The sequence below is a fragment of the Mobula hypostoma genome, chromosome 22, assembly GCF_963921235.1.
Source record: "Mobula hypostoma chromosome 22, sMobHyp1.1, whole genome shotgun sequence".
Classification (NCBI taxonomy): domain Eukaryota; kingdom Metazoa; phylum Chordata; class Chondrichthyes; order Myliobatiformes; family Myliobatidae; genus Mobula; species Mobula hypostoma.
The window spans coordinates 4814172-4829538 of NC_086118.1; the positions used below are offsets into that span (position 1 = coordinate 4814172).

Sequence of the window (15367 nt, forward strand, 5' to 3'; positions counted from 1 at the left end):
GTGGCTGGAGTTTATGTGAGAAGTGAGGAAGGTGCAAGACAGGTATATTCCAAAAAAGAAGAAATTTTCGAATGGAAAAAGGATGCAACCGTGGTTGACTAGAGAAGTCAAAGCCAAAGTTAAAGCAAAGGAGAGGGCACACAAGGAAGCAAAAATTAGTGAGAAGACAGAGGATTGGGAAGTTTTTAAAAGCTTACAAAAGGATACTAAGAAGGTCATTAAGAGGGAAAAGAGTAACTATGAAAGGAAGCTAGCAAATAATAGAGGATACTAAAAGCTTTTTCAAGTATATAAAGAGTAAAAGACAGGTGAGAGTAGATATAGGTCTGATAGAAAATGATGCTGGAGAAATTGTAATAGGAGATAAGGAGACGGCGGAGGAACGAGTATTTTGCATCACTCTTCACTGAGGAAGACATCAGCAATATACCGGACACTCAAGGGTGGCAGGGAAGTGTGCACAGTCAAAATTACGACAGAGAAAGTACTCAGGAAGCTGAATAGTCTAAAGATAGATAAATCTCCCGGACCAGATGGAATGCACCCTCGTGTTCTGAAGGAAGTAGCTGTGGAGATTACGGAGGCATTAGCGATGATCTTTCAAAAGTCAATAGATTCTGGCAATGGTTCCAGAGGACTGGAAGATTGCAAATGTCACTCCGCTATTTAAGAAGGGGCAAGGAAGCAAAAAGGAAATTATAGACCTGTTAGCTTGACATTGGTGGTTGGGAAGTTGTTGGAGTTGATTGTCAAGGATGAGGTTACAGAGTACCTGGAGGCATATGACAAGATAGGCAGAACTCAGCATGGCTTCCTTAAAGGAAAATCCTGCCTGACAAACCTATTACAATTTTTTGAGGAAATTACAAGTGGGCTAGACAAGGGAGATGCAGTGGATGTTGCATATTTGGATTTTCAGAAGGCCTTTGACAAGGTGCCACACATGAGGCTGCTTAACAAGATAAGAGCCCATGGAATTACAGGGAAGTTACATATGTGGATAGAGTGTTGACTGATGGGCAGGAAACAGAGTGAGAATAAAGGGATCCTATTCTGTTTGGCTGCCAGTTACCAGTAGTGTTCCACAGGGGTCCATGTTGGGGCCGCTTTTTTTTACATTGTACATCAACGATTTGGATTATGGAATAGATGGCTTTGTGGCTAAGGTTGCTGACAATACAAAGATAGGTGGAGGGGCCGGTAGTGCTGAGGAAACCAAGAGTCTGCAGAGAGACTTGGATAGATTGGAAGAATGGGCCAAGAAGTGGCAAATGAAATACAATGTTGGAAAGTGTATGGTTATGCACTTTGGTAGAAGAAATAAATGGGCAGACTATTATTTAAATGGGGAAAGAATTCAAAGTTCTGAGATGCAACGGGACGTGAGTGTCCTTGTACAGGATACCCTGAAGGTTAACCTCCAGGTTGAGTCGGTAGTGAAGAAGGTGAATGCAATGTTGGCATTCATTTCTACAGGAATAGAGTATGGGAGCAGGAATGTGATGTTGAGGCTCTATAAGGCGCTGGTGAGACCTCACTTGGAGTACTGTGGGCAGCTTTGGTCTCCTTATTTAAGAAAGGATGTGCTGATGTTGGAGAGGGTACAGAGAAGATTCACTAGAATGATTCCGGGAATGAGAGGGTTAACATATGAGGAACGTTTGTCCACTCTTGGACTGTATTCCTTGGAGTTTAGAAGAATGAGGGGAGACCTCATAGAACATTTTGAATGTTGAAAGGCATGGACAGAGTGGATGTGGCAAAGTTGTTTCCCATGATGGGGGAGTCTAGTACGAGAGAGCATGACTTAGGGATTGAAGGTCACCCATTCAGAACAGAAATGCGAAGAAATTTTTTTAGTCAGACGGTGGTGAATCTTTGGAATTTGTTGCCACGGGCAGCAGTGGAGGCCAAGTCATTGGGTGTATTTAACGCAGAGATTGATAGGTATCTGAGTAGCCAGGGCACCAAAGGTTATGGTGAGAAGGCGGGGAGTGGGACTAAATGGGAGAATGGATCAGCTCATGATAAAATGGCAAAGTAGACTCGATGGGCCAAATGGCCGACTTCTGCTCCTTTGTCTTATGGTCTTAAGAAGGATGAGGTCCTGAAGTGTGAGTTTCGGGAACTAGGCAGAAGGCTGAAGAACAGGACCTCAAGGGTGGCGTTCTCATGATTGCTGCCAGTGCTACGTGACAGTGATGGTAAGAATTGGAGGAGATGGCAGTTAAATGTGTGGCTATAGAGTTGGTGCTGGGGGCAGGGTTTTAGATTTTTGGATCATTGGGATCTCTTCTGGAGAAGGTGGAACCTGTACAGATTGGATGGGTTGCACCTGAACTTGAGGGGGAGCAATATCCTTGCAGGTAGGTTTCCCAGCATGGTTCGGGAGGGTTTAAACTAATTTGCGAGGGGGATGGGACCAGAGCGATAGAGCAGTGGAAGAAGTGCATGGAGTAAAGCCAGATCTAACATATAAAGAGGCTTTGAAGGGCTAAAGTGTGTGTACTTCAATGCAAGAAGCATCAGGAACAAAGGTGATGAACTGAGAGCTTGGATACACACATGGAATTATGATGTAGTGGCCATTACAGAGACTTGGCTGGCACCAGGGCAGGAATGGATTCTCAATATCCGCATGGTCCCGCATGGGAGGTTAGTTAGGAAAATTCAGTCGCTAGGTTTCCATGGAGAGGTGGTAAATTGGATTAGACATTGGCTCGATGGAAGAAGCCAGAGAGTGGTGGTAGAGAATTGCTTCTCTGAGTGGAGGCCTGTGACTAGTGGTGTGCCACAGGGATCAGTGCTGGGTCCATTGTTATTTGTCATCTATATCAATGATCTGGATGATAATGTGGTAAATTGAATCAGCAAGTTTGCTGATGATACAAAGATTGGAGGTGTAGTAGACAGTGAGGAAGGTTTTCAGAGCCTGCAGAAGGACTTGGACCAGCTGGAAAAATGGGCTGAAAAATGGCAGATGAAGTTTAATACAGACAAGTGTGAGGTATTGCACGTTGGAAGGACAAACCAAGGTAGAACATACAGGGTTAATGGTAAGGCACTGAGGAGTGCAGTGGAACAGAGGGATCTGGGAATACAGATACAAAATTCCCTAAAAGTGTCGTCACAGGTAGATAGGGTCGTAAAGAGAGCTTTTGGTACATTGGCCTTTATTAATCAAAGTATTGAGTATGAGAGCTGCAACGTTATGATGAGGTTGTATAAGGCATTGGTGAGGCCGAATCTGGAGTATTGTGTTCAGTTTTGGTTACCAAATTACAGGAAGGATATAAATAAGGTTGAAAGAGTGCAGAGAAGGTTTACAAGGATGTTGCTGGGACTTGAGAAACTCAGTTACAGAGAAAGGTTGAATAGGTTAGGACTTTATTCCCTGGAGCGTAGAAGAATGAGGGGAGATTTGACAGAGGTATATAAAATTATGATGGGTATAGATAGAGTGAATGCAAGCAGGCTTTTTCCACTGAGGCAAGGGGAGAAAAAAACCAGAGGACATGGGTTAAGGGTGAGGGGGGAAAAGTTTAGAGGGAACATTAGGGGGGGGCTTCTTCACACAGAGAGTGGTGGGAGTATGGAATGAGCTGCCAGACGAGGTGGTAAATGCGGGTTCTTTTTTAATATTTACGAATAAATTGGACAGATACATGGATGGGACGTGTATGGAGGGATATGGTCCATGTGCAGGTCAGTGGGACTAGGCAGAAAATGGTTCGGCACAGCCAAAAAGGGCCAAAAGGCCTGTTTCTGTGCTGTAGTTTCTATGGTTTCTATTCCTGGATTTCAGTGCTCTAAGAGGGATAGAGAGGGGGCGAAGGGGAGGAGGGGTGGCATTACTGGTCTGGGATACTATTACAGCTAAAGGAAGGGTGGAAAACGTAACAGGATCCTTTTTTGAGTCAGTATGGGTGGACGTCAGGAACAGGAAGGGAGCAGTTACTCTATTGGGAGTATTCTGTAGGCCCCCTGGTAGCAGCAGAGATACTGAGGAGCAGATTGGGAGGCAGATTTTGAAAAGGTGCAAAAATAACAGGGTTGTTATGATGAGTGACTTTAACTTCCCTAATATTGATTGGCACCTGATTAGTTCCAATGGTTTAGACGGGGCAGAGTTTGCTAAGTGCGTCCAGGACGGATTCCTGTCACAGTATGTTGACAGGCTGACTAGGGGGAATGCCATACTAGATCTAGTATTAGGTAACGAACCAGGTCAGATCACAGATCTCTCAGTGTGTGAGCATCTGGGGAACAGTGACCACTGCTCCCTGGCCTTTCGCATTATCATAGAAAAGGATAGAATCAGAGAGGACAGGAGAATTTTTAATTGGGGAAGGACAAATTATGAGGCTATAAGGCTAGAACTTGCGGGTGTGAATTGGGATGATGTTTTTGCAGGGAAATGTACTATGGACATGTGGTTGATGTTTAGGGATCTCTTGCAGGATGTTGGGGATAAATTTGTCCCGGTGAGGAAGATAAAGAATGGTAGGGTGAAGGAACCATGGGTGAAAAGTGAGGTGGAAAATCTAGTCAGGTGGAAGAGGGCAGCACACATGAGGTTTAGGATGCAAGGATCAGATGGGTCTATTAAGGAATATAGGGTAGCAAGAAAGGAGCTTAAGAAGGGGCTGAGGAGAGCAAGAAGGGGGCATGAGAAGACCTTGGTGAGTAGGGTAAAGGAAAACCCCAAGGCATTCTTCAATTATGTGAAGAACAAAAGGATGACAGGAGTGAAGGTAGGACTGATTAGAGATAAAGGTGGGAAGATGTGCCTAGAGGCTGTGGAAGTGAGTGAGGTCCTCAGTGAATACTTCTCTTCTGTATTCACCAATGGAGAGGGAACTTGATGACGGTGAGGATGGTATGAATGAGGTTGATGTTATGGAGCATGTTGATATTAAGGGAGAAGAGTTGTTGGATTTGTTAAAATACATTAGGATGGATAAGTCCCCGGGGCTGACGGAATATTTCCCAGGCTGTTTCACGAGGCAAGGGAGAAGATTGCTAAGCTTCTGGCTAGGAGCCCTATGTCCTCGTTGTCCATGGGAATGGTTCCGGAGGATTGGAGGGAGGTGAATGTTGTCCCCTTGTTCAAAAAAGGTAGTAGGGATAGTGCAGGTAATTATAGACCAGTGAGCCTTACATCTGTGGTGGGAAAGCTGTTGGAAAAGATTCTTAGAAATAGGATCTATGGCACTTAGAGAATCATGGTCTGAGCAGGGACAGTCAGCATGGTTTTGTGAAGGGCAGATCGTGTCTAACAAACCTGATAGAGTTCTTTGAGGAGATAACCAGGCAGATACATGAGGGTAGTGCAGTGGATGTGATCTACATGGATTTTAGTAAGCCATTTGACAAGGTTCCACACGGTAGGCTTATTCAGAGAGTCAGAAGGCATGGGATCCAGGGAAGTTTGGCCAGGTGGATTCAGAATCGGCTTGCCTGGAGAAGCAGAGGGTCGTGGTAGAGGGAGTACATTCGGATTGGAAGGTTGTGACTAGTGATGTCTCACAAGGATCGGTTATGAGACCTCTAGTTTTTGTGATTTTTATTAACGACCTGGATGTCGGGGTAGAAGGGTGGGTTGGCAAGTTTGCAGACGGCGCAAAGGTTGGTGGTGTAATGGATAGTGTAGAGGATCGTCAAAGATTGCGGAGGGATATTGATAGGATGCAGAAGTGGGCTGAAAAGTGGCAGATGGAATTCAACCCAGAGAAGTGTGAGATGGTACACTTTGGAAGGACAAACTCCAAGGCAGAGTACAAAGTAAATGGCAGGATACTTGGTAGTGTGGAGGAGCAGAGGGATCTGGGGGTACATGTCCACAGATCCCTGGAAGTTGCCTCACAGGTAGATTGGATAGTTAAGAAAGCTTATGGGGTGTTAGCTTTCATAAGTCGAGGGATAGAGTTTAAGAGTCGCGAGGTAATGATGCAGCTCTGTAAAACGCTGGTGAGGCCACACTTGGAGTACTGTGTCCAGTTCTGGTCGCCTCACTATAGGAAGGATGTGGAAGCATTAGAAAGGGTACAGAGGAGATTTACCAGGATGCTGCCTGGTTTAGAGAGTATGCATTATGATCAGAGATTAAGGGAGCTAGGGCTTTACTCTCTGGAGAGAAGGAGGATGAGAGAAGACATGATAGAGGTATACAAGATATTAAGAGGAATAGATAGTGGACAGCCAGCACCTCTTCCCCAGGGCATCACTGCTCAATAAAAGAGGTCATGGCTTTAAGGTAAGGGGTGGGAAGTTTAAGGGGGATATTAGAGGAAGGTTTTTTACTCAGTGGTTGGTGCGTGGAATGCACTGCCTGAATCAGTGGTGGAGGCAGATACACTAGTGAAATTTAAGAGACTGCTAGACAGATCTATGGAGGAATTTAAGGTGTGGGTTATATGGGAGGCAGGGTTTAAAGGTTGGCACAACATTGTGGGCTGAAGGGCCTGTACTGTGCTGTACTATTCTATGGTTTGCACCTTGGCCCCAGAGTAACATTGTTCTGTTTAGCTGTCTTCCTGTATGGTTGAATGGTGGAATAGACTCTAAAAGACCATATTTCCATGTTTGTAGATATGTTTCCTTATAGTGATAACACTTCAATAATATTACATGGGCCATGAGCAATTTCGGACTTGGGGATATGATGGTGATTCTCCCCTACTACCTCGCCTATCAGATTCCTTCTTTAGCATTTTAACTCTTCTGCCCATCACCTCCTGTAATGTATTTCAGTAGTATTTGAGTAATATTGTAAATATATTGTGTGATTAAGCTTTCTTACATAATTCATTATGGGTTATATGCAAATCCATGTATGACATGCATCACTACACCACCACGTCCGATGTGTGTGCTTCACTAAAGGAAAGGAAAGTAAAACTTAGCATATGCATACTGGCTCCCATGTTTATCTTTTGACTAATTTCTGGAGTTACAAAACATACCAGAGGTGACAAGTAGGTTTTAAAAGGAACACGAGATGACTACCTAACTGTTGAAATGCAGCACGTGTTTCTTTGGAAGGGGAGAGAGATGAACTAGTTAAAAAAGATAGAAAAAGGAAGAAATTCACTAATTTAGAAACTGTGAGTACCGGGTGATAATAATAATAAATACAAAAAATGGCTGGCTACATTGGAAAGATAGATGTGTTCACTTGCACTACAGATAATTGGATGATGTATACTGAATAAATTGAGTAGTATTTTGAAGCAAATGAAAGAGCCAATGAAAAGTGAGTGCCAGTGTTACTGAGTGCAATAGGTGGAAAACCACAGAGTTTGCTTAGAAGTTTAACTGCTCCAACCAAACCAGCTGAATTGAGCTTTGCTGTTATCGTGAAAGTAAAGCAGGAGCATTTAGAACTAAAACTATTGGTCATTGGAGAACACTTTAGGTTCCATCAGCGAAATAAAAAGCTGAATTGGAAAGAAGAAGTCTGAGCGTTGTCATTTCAGTGTTGGGCTTACTGATAATTAATACATGGTTTAGTTTGTGGAATCTTACAAGAAAGCGTTCAAAAATAGCTCCCAACTGAAGTACAATTCACAGTTCAAAGAGCAGTTGAAATAGCGGTATCAATAGAAACAGCAGACAGAGATGCAATTGGTTTGCAATCAGGAATGAAAGTGAGCGTGAACAGAATTACAATGTCTCAATAGAAACACGCCTCCTGAACAAATTATGTTACTGTTGTGGCAGGGGCTCACATACACCAGACCAATGTAGGTTTAAGGGGGAACTTGGAAAAGAATACAACAAAGTAGTACAGATACAAAGCAACACACAGAAAATGCTAGAGGAACTCAGCAAGTCAGGCTGCATCTATGGAAATAAATAAACAGTTGACGTTGCAGGCCAATACCCTTCTTTAAGACTGAAAAAGGAAGGGGAAAGACGCCAGAATAAATAAGGTGAGGGAAGGGGAAGGAGGCCATCTATAAGGTGATAAATGAATCCAGGTGGGTGGAAAAGGTAAAGGGCTGGAGAAGGAATCTGACAGGAGAGGAGGGTGGACCATAAGAAAAAGGGAAGGAGGAGGGAACCCAGGGGAAAGTATAGGCAAGTGAGAAGATGTAAAGGGCCAGAGGGGGGAATAGAAAAAGAGGGGAGGAGGAGGGAAAATATTTTTACCAGAAGGAGAGTTCAATATTCATGCCATTAAATTGGAGGCTACCCAGACAGAATATAAGGTTTTGCTCCTCCACCCTGACAGTGGCCTCCTCTTGGCACATGTTGGAATGAGAATTAAAATGTTCGGTCACTAGGAAGATCTGCTTTTGCCAGATGGAGTAGAAGTGCTCAAAGATTAGTATCCCCAATTTACAAAGGGCTTCACCAATGTAGAGGAGGCCGCACCAGGAGCACGGACACGATAGACGACCCCAGTGGAAGTGGTAGGGGGAGGGGAAAGGTATAGATATGTTTAGTGATAGGATCCTGTTGGATGGCAGAAGTTGCAAAGGATGATGCGTTGGATGTGAAGGCTATATGGGGTGGTAGTAAGGACAAAAGGAACTATATCTCAGTTAAGGCGGCGGGTGAGCGTGGATGTTTGGGAAATAGAGATGAAGGTGAGTCACCTGCACAGTGGAGGAAGGGAAAGAGAGGACGTGACTCCTCACACTTACTCCAGACTCGAGGGGTAGCCAGGGCACCCACGTGGATCCCTACTATGCCTGCCACTTCATTGGATACATAGAACAGTCCATGTTTGAAACCTTCCCCGGTAATACTCCTCAACTCATGTACCTGTGTTGAGCTCATCAATTTCATCAACTTTCCCTGTAACTTCCATCCTGCCCTTAATTTCACTTGGTCCATTTTTGACACCTCCTTCCACTTTTTTGATCTCTCTGTCCATTTCTGGAGACAAACTGTCAACTGACATCTTTTCTAAACCTACCAATTCGCAAGGTTATCTTTACTATGCCTATTCCCACACTATCTCCTGTATAAATGTCCTTTTCCCAGTTCCTCAGCTCTGCCACTTCTGTTCCCAGGATGCAGCCTTCCTTTCCACGACATAAAACATGTCCTCCTTCTTGAAAGAGGCCTGGGCAGCCTTCAGATTTAAAAAATGAAAACTAACAGGAGACGAGCAATATGGCTTATGCCAGACGTGAATGGCATAATAATTAAAATGGAATCTGGACACTGGCTTGGCTGTTTCATTCATTCCACAAAATGAGTTTGAATGGCATTTCAAAGATAGTGAATTAAAAAATGCAGATATCCAACTAAGAAGTTATATTGGTGAAAAGATAACTCCTGTGGGAATGACATTTGTAACAGTGAAATACAACAACCAACAAGCTTCTTTGGGCTTGTATATGGTAAAACCAGGAGGACCAGCATTGTGGGGCTGTTAGTGGCTGAGACAACTACAACTGAAATGGTTGCCACAAGAGGACACAGGTTTAAGGTGCTGGGGAGTAGGTACAGAGGAGATGTCAGGGGTAAGTTTGTTACTCAGAGATTGGTGAGTGCGTGGAATGGGCTGCTGGCAACGGTGATGGAGGCGGATATGATAGGGTCTTTTTAGAGACTTTTGGATAGGTACATTGAGCTTAGAAAAATAGCGGGTTATAGGTAAGCCTAGTAATTTCTAAGGTAGGGACATGTTCAGCACAACTTTGTGGGCCAAAGGGCCTGTATTGTGCTGTAGGTTTTCTATATTTCTATGCTTCTAACTTGATTGGAGACCTAAACACCATTTGCATGCCACATTCCCTGCAAAAAAAGTCAACTGAAATTGAATTAAGAAAGGTACTGGATGATGCCACAGCAGTGTTCAAAGATGACATTGAAAACTCAAACATATTAAGGGTAAAATACTATTAAACGAAAATGTCCCATCCAAGTTTTACAAAGCCTGTCTGGTTTCTCATACCACCTGTGACAATGTAGCCAATGAGCTAGATCGCATGGAAGCTGAAGGAATTATTTCCGAGGTCGAGTGGAGCCCATGGGCAGTGCCAATAGTCCCATTAGCCAAGAAGAATGGATCTGCCAGGATCTGTGGTGATTTTAAGGTCACTATCAACCCAGTACTGAAAATAAATCAACACCATAATTTCCTCCAGGCTTGACAAGAAAGCTCAGAGTCCTTGGCCTTCATCCTTCCCTGTGTAGCTTGATCCTGGACTTCCTGTCAGATCGCCGGCAGGTGGTAAGACTGGGCTCCCTCACCTTTGCCCCTTTGACCCTCAACACAGGTGCCCCTCAGGGCTTTGTACTAAGCCCCCTCCTTTACTCTCTGTATACCCATGACTGTGTTGCCACCCACAGCTCCAACCCGCTAATTAAATTTGCTGACAACACTACACTGATTGGCCTAATTTCAAATAATAATGAGGCAGCCTACAGAGAAGAAGTCATCACCCTGACGAAGTGGTGTCAAGAAAACAACCTCTCCCTCAATATCACAAAAACAAAGGACCTGGTTGTGGACTACAAGAGGAATGGAGACAGGCTAACCCCTATTGACATCAATGGATCTGGGGTTGAGAGGGTGAACAGCTTAACTATCACTGCATAATGGGCTTTATCTGCATAAATATCACTGAGGATCTCACGTGGTCTGTACATACAGTACCAGCTGTGTGGTGAAAAAGGCACAACAGCACCCCTTTCACCTCGGACGGTTGAAAAAGGTTGGTATGGGCCCCCAAATCCAAAGAACATTCTACAGGAGCACAATTGAAATCATCCTGACTGGCTGCATCACTGCCTGGTATGGGAACTGTACTTCCCTCAATCACAGGGCTTTGCAGGGAGTGGTGCGGACAGCCCAGCGCATCTGTAGGTGTGAACTTCCCACTATTCAGGACATTTACAAAGACAGATGTGTAAAAAGGGCCTGAAGGATCATTGGGGACCTGAGTCACCCCAACCACAAATTGTTCCAGTTGCTACCATCCAGGAAACAGTACCATAGCCATAAAACCCAGGAGCAACAGGCTCCAGGACAGCTTCTTTCACTAGGCCATCAGACTGATTAATTCATGCTGATACAATTGTATTTCTATGTTATATTGACAGTCCTGTTCTACGTACTATTTTTTACAAATTACTATAAATTGCACATTTAGATGGAGACGTAACATAAAGACTTTTACTCATGTATATGAAGGATGTAAGTAATCAAGTCAATTCAATACCCTCTGCCCAGGATAGAGGATACCTTTGCAAACCTTTCTGGAAGGAAATACTTCAACAAACTGGACTTAGCTGAGGCCTACCTACAGATGGACACGGAAGAAGAGTCCAAAGTGCTTCTGTAATCATAAACACTCACAATGGGCTTTATCACAACAGCAGGCTTATTTTTGCCAGAAAGCTGTGAACCAGCTGCTGAAAGACTGTTCAGGCACTCAGTGTTACCTGGATGACATAACTGTTAATGTTGAGAATGACAAGGAACATCTCCAAAACCTCAAGACAGTGTTAAAAAGATCAGAAGATTGTGGGTTCAGAGCATGATGGAGCAGGTGTGAATTCTTCAAACCAAGCATCACGTATTGTGGTCAAACCATTGGTAAAAACGAATTACACAAGTGTGCTGAGAAACTTCAAGAAGTGACCTATATATACTCCAAGGCTAAAGAATGTATCACAGTTGTGATCCTTTTTAGGATTTGCCAATTACTATCACATGTTCGTGCCAACCCTGGCTCCTGCGCTCCACACCTTGAACTCATTATTTCAGATCAGGAAGAAATGGCAATGGACAAAGCAATGTGAGGTAGCTTTCCAAAAGGCAAAGGAAATGGTGAACACGAGGAAATCTCTAGATGCTGGAATTTCAAGCAACACACATAAAAATTGCTGGTGAACGCAGCAGGTCAGGCAGCATCTCTAGGAAAAGGTACAGTCGATGTTTCCGGACGAGACCCTTCGTCAGGAGACCAGGTTGTTGCTGCTGCACCATTCACCAGTTGGTACATCTCACTCCTGTACGCCCTCTTGTCAGCAAAGACGTTATCCCGTAAGAGTAAGAAATCCTCCACAATGATTAAATCTTTAGGCCAGAATGGAACCATTTAAAATTTACTATGCTGTGGATGTCTGTATAGTAAGTATATTATATAGTATACTGTGTATACAGTTGAGACACACTCTATATTGAAATGGAGTTTACAGCTAAGCAGGGAGCAGTATAGTGTATTTAATATTTCAGTAATAATAATATTTCAGGGATATTTGAGTAATCTTGTAGATTCATTGATTAAATATCCTTTGTTGGTTACGTAATTGATTATGGGTTATATGTAAAAGTACGTGAATGGCATATGTCATTACGGCACCAAGTCAAATGTACACTCCTTACTAAAGTAAAAATGAAGGGTACATGTTTATCTCAGTCTTGTAGGATTTTGCGAATAAAACATGCAAGAGTTGTTTTATATGTTTAACAAAAGTCCTTACTTACATTACGAATGAACCAAAAGCAGTCACCTTACACTATTGTTATTACATCAGACACCTTCTCTTACAGTGAACACAACTCAATAACTGTATTTGTGAATTATGTAGAACAGTTTCTGTTATGAACAATATGTGTCATCTGCTACACATTACATTACTCTACAGTTTCCTGTGATTTTCTCTCAAAGCAGAAAAGATCCCACATTTTCTCAGAACTACATGGCCATACAATAAGGGCTGGATTGTGCAGCAGAAATTCTAGTTCCCCCATTTTTGCCAGCACTGGGATGAACTTGCCTTCTATAGGGATTGAGAGTTATTGTATCATCCAAGCTGAGTGCTAAGGTGTTGAAGGAGCTGTATGCTTTTCATCTAGGTGTGGTGAAAATGAAAGTCTTTGTTTGGTGGCCTGGGATAGATCAGTAGAACAAGCTGCTTGCCTTGCAGTGTACAGAATGCCAACACATTCAGAAGATGCCAAGAGTAGAGTGGCCTGCATTGCCCAGACAGAGAATTCATGTGGATTTTGCTGGACCATTTATGGGCTCAGATTTCTTGGTAGTAGTGGATGCAGCTACAAAGTGGCCAGAAGTGTTCCCAATGGCCTCTACTACAGTCTCACACACTGCTGATCTGTTGAGGACCCTCTTCCAGAGGACTGGTGTTCCAGAGCACTTAATCAGTGACAATGGACCACCGATTTTTGCAGAAGTTTCAGTCATTCCTGAAAATGAATGGAATAAGACATATTACATCTGCACTGTACCACCCAGCTACAAATAGCTTGGCAGAAAGGTTTGTCTAGTCTAAAAAATGCAGAACATGCTACACTGACACTAAACCAGGAGCTCACCAATTTCCTCCTTGCATATTGCAGTCAGGCTTGGACCTCCTCAAACCCAATCTCTCAGAGGTGTATTCAGGACAAACAACCGAGACAATTTGACAGCTCGTCGAAGAAGGATGTTTGATGTTTGACTCGCGTTGAACCCTCTCTTGGTGAGGGACTACAGAGGTAATCCCATGTGGGTAGTTGGAATGTTTAAGTACAGAACTGGACCACTCTCCTACACAGTGTAGATTGTGCCTGATATCATCTGGAGATGACACATCCATCAGCTGAGGAGAGCAGGGTCAATTGTTAAAGAAAGGTGTCCTGAGATGTCGGAACCACTTCCTGCAGTCCCAGAGTCAATTCCTACAACCACCACAAAGGAGACTACAGAACCTGAGATTGTTTCACAGGCACAAGTCTCACCAAGCAAGCAGAGTGAATCCCCTTGTCAGGAAAAAACGTTATCCCTCAAGTGTAAGAAAACTACCAAAGTGATTAAATCTTGGAAGCTGAATGGGACAATTTAAAATTCCCTATGTCGGTATAGTAGTTGTATGATGTAGTATACTGTGATAATATACTATACACACTACCCGGAACATTACCTGAATCCTTTCTTCCCATCCGCCTTCAAATCTCTGAACGGTCCATAAACCATACCTTGTAGTTAGTCTTTGGCGGTACTTATACATTTATTTCTGTTAATTATAGTAATTTTTATGCCTTGCACTGAATTATTGCCGTAAAACAAAAAGAATCATGCCGTTTGTCAATGAGAATAGCACTGATTCCACAGATGCGACTTGACCTACTGATGCTTCCAGTATTTCCTGTTTTTAATCTTTAAAACATCAGTTTTTAACGGCAGGGTTCCTGCAGTAGCAATTAATTTGACGGTTAATTTTCAGAAATCTCCTGCCGAAATGGGAATGACCCCAAAGACTCGCTACAGAGCATCGCCGCCCCGCTAAGAAGTCAAGTCTAAGGCGCCACATGACCGGCGAGCGCTCTGCTCCTCCACAATCCCGGCGTACCAGGGCGCAGCTCTTCTTCCAGTATCCCGGCAAGCCACGCGGCCAGGCCGCCGCTGCTGCTCCTCCTGAATCCCGGCGTGCTTTCGGGGCGAGTGAAGATGGCGGCAGTCCGGGAGGATGCAGGGGAAGATAAAGAGAACCGGGCGGTGGAGCTGGGCGCCACCCTCAGCCTAGAGAGTATCCTTTGTCCACACTGGGGTGCGAGTCGAATTGGACCGAGTGTGTGCCGGGGCAGTGGGGCCGGTGCAACTGGCGGACGGGGTCTGACCACAAGGATTACGTGTCAGTAAGGGGCTGAGGGCGCGGGCCTCTGCCATGAGAAACGACAGTGAAGTGGGTAGGAGTCGGAGCTGGGTCCCCGGACCGCACAGTGCAGGCAGCTGGCTTATGTTATGATTTACTGCGTGCTGTACTTCACTGCCGAGCATTGTGGCTGTTGTCTTTAGTACCCTTTGTTGCGCTATTTGTCTTTTTAACTCAAGATGCTATATGAAAATTACAAAGAAAACCAGCTGTGAACCATATGGTGTTAGTTGGACAGTATGCTCGAGTTACAGTCTTTAACTTACAGGTGTTCTAGAAACAAATGCTACAGAATAAAGTCGAGGTCTCATATCTTAACATTTGACTAAAATGCTATAACATTTCAAGCAAATATGAATATTGCTGTTTCTAAATTGGTTGAGCCTGTAAATCTGAATTTTGCGTTCAAAGATGCATTGGCAGTGGGCTTTCTAATCTTCATAGTTTTTGATACAGTCCCAGCAGATTGGATAGTAGGAAATATTTCAGAATCAGGTTTATTATCACTGATGTTTGTTGTTTTGCAGTAGCAATACAGTGGAAGACTTAAGTTATATAAGTAAGTATTGTAAAAGGAGTAACAATGTGGACTTCATGAACCAATCAGAAACCTGATGGTGAAGGGGAAGCACAGTACAGTCGGCCCTCTGTATCTGCAGGGGTTTGATTCCGGGACCCCCACGCAGATACCAAGTTTATAAAATGGCCTAACCTACGCACATCCTCCCGTATACGTTAAATCATC

General features: G+C 43.8%; 1 protein-coding gene across 1 annotated transcript in view; it reads left to right on the forward strand.

Moving 5' to 3' along the window:
- The first annotated feature begins 14343 nt into the window (after nucleotides 1–14343).
- Nucleotides 14344–15367, forward strand: part of srp68 (signal recognition particle 68) — a 70901-nt gene continuing 69877 nt past the window's right edge. The window contains exon 1 of the mRNA XM_063030923.1: nucleotides 14344–14496. Within this exon, the coding sequence (XP_062886993.1) occupies nucleotides 14418–14496 (79 nt within the window). The 5' untranslated portion in view covers nucleotides 14344–14417. The remainder of the gene's footprint in view (nucleotides 14497–15367) is intronic.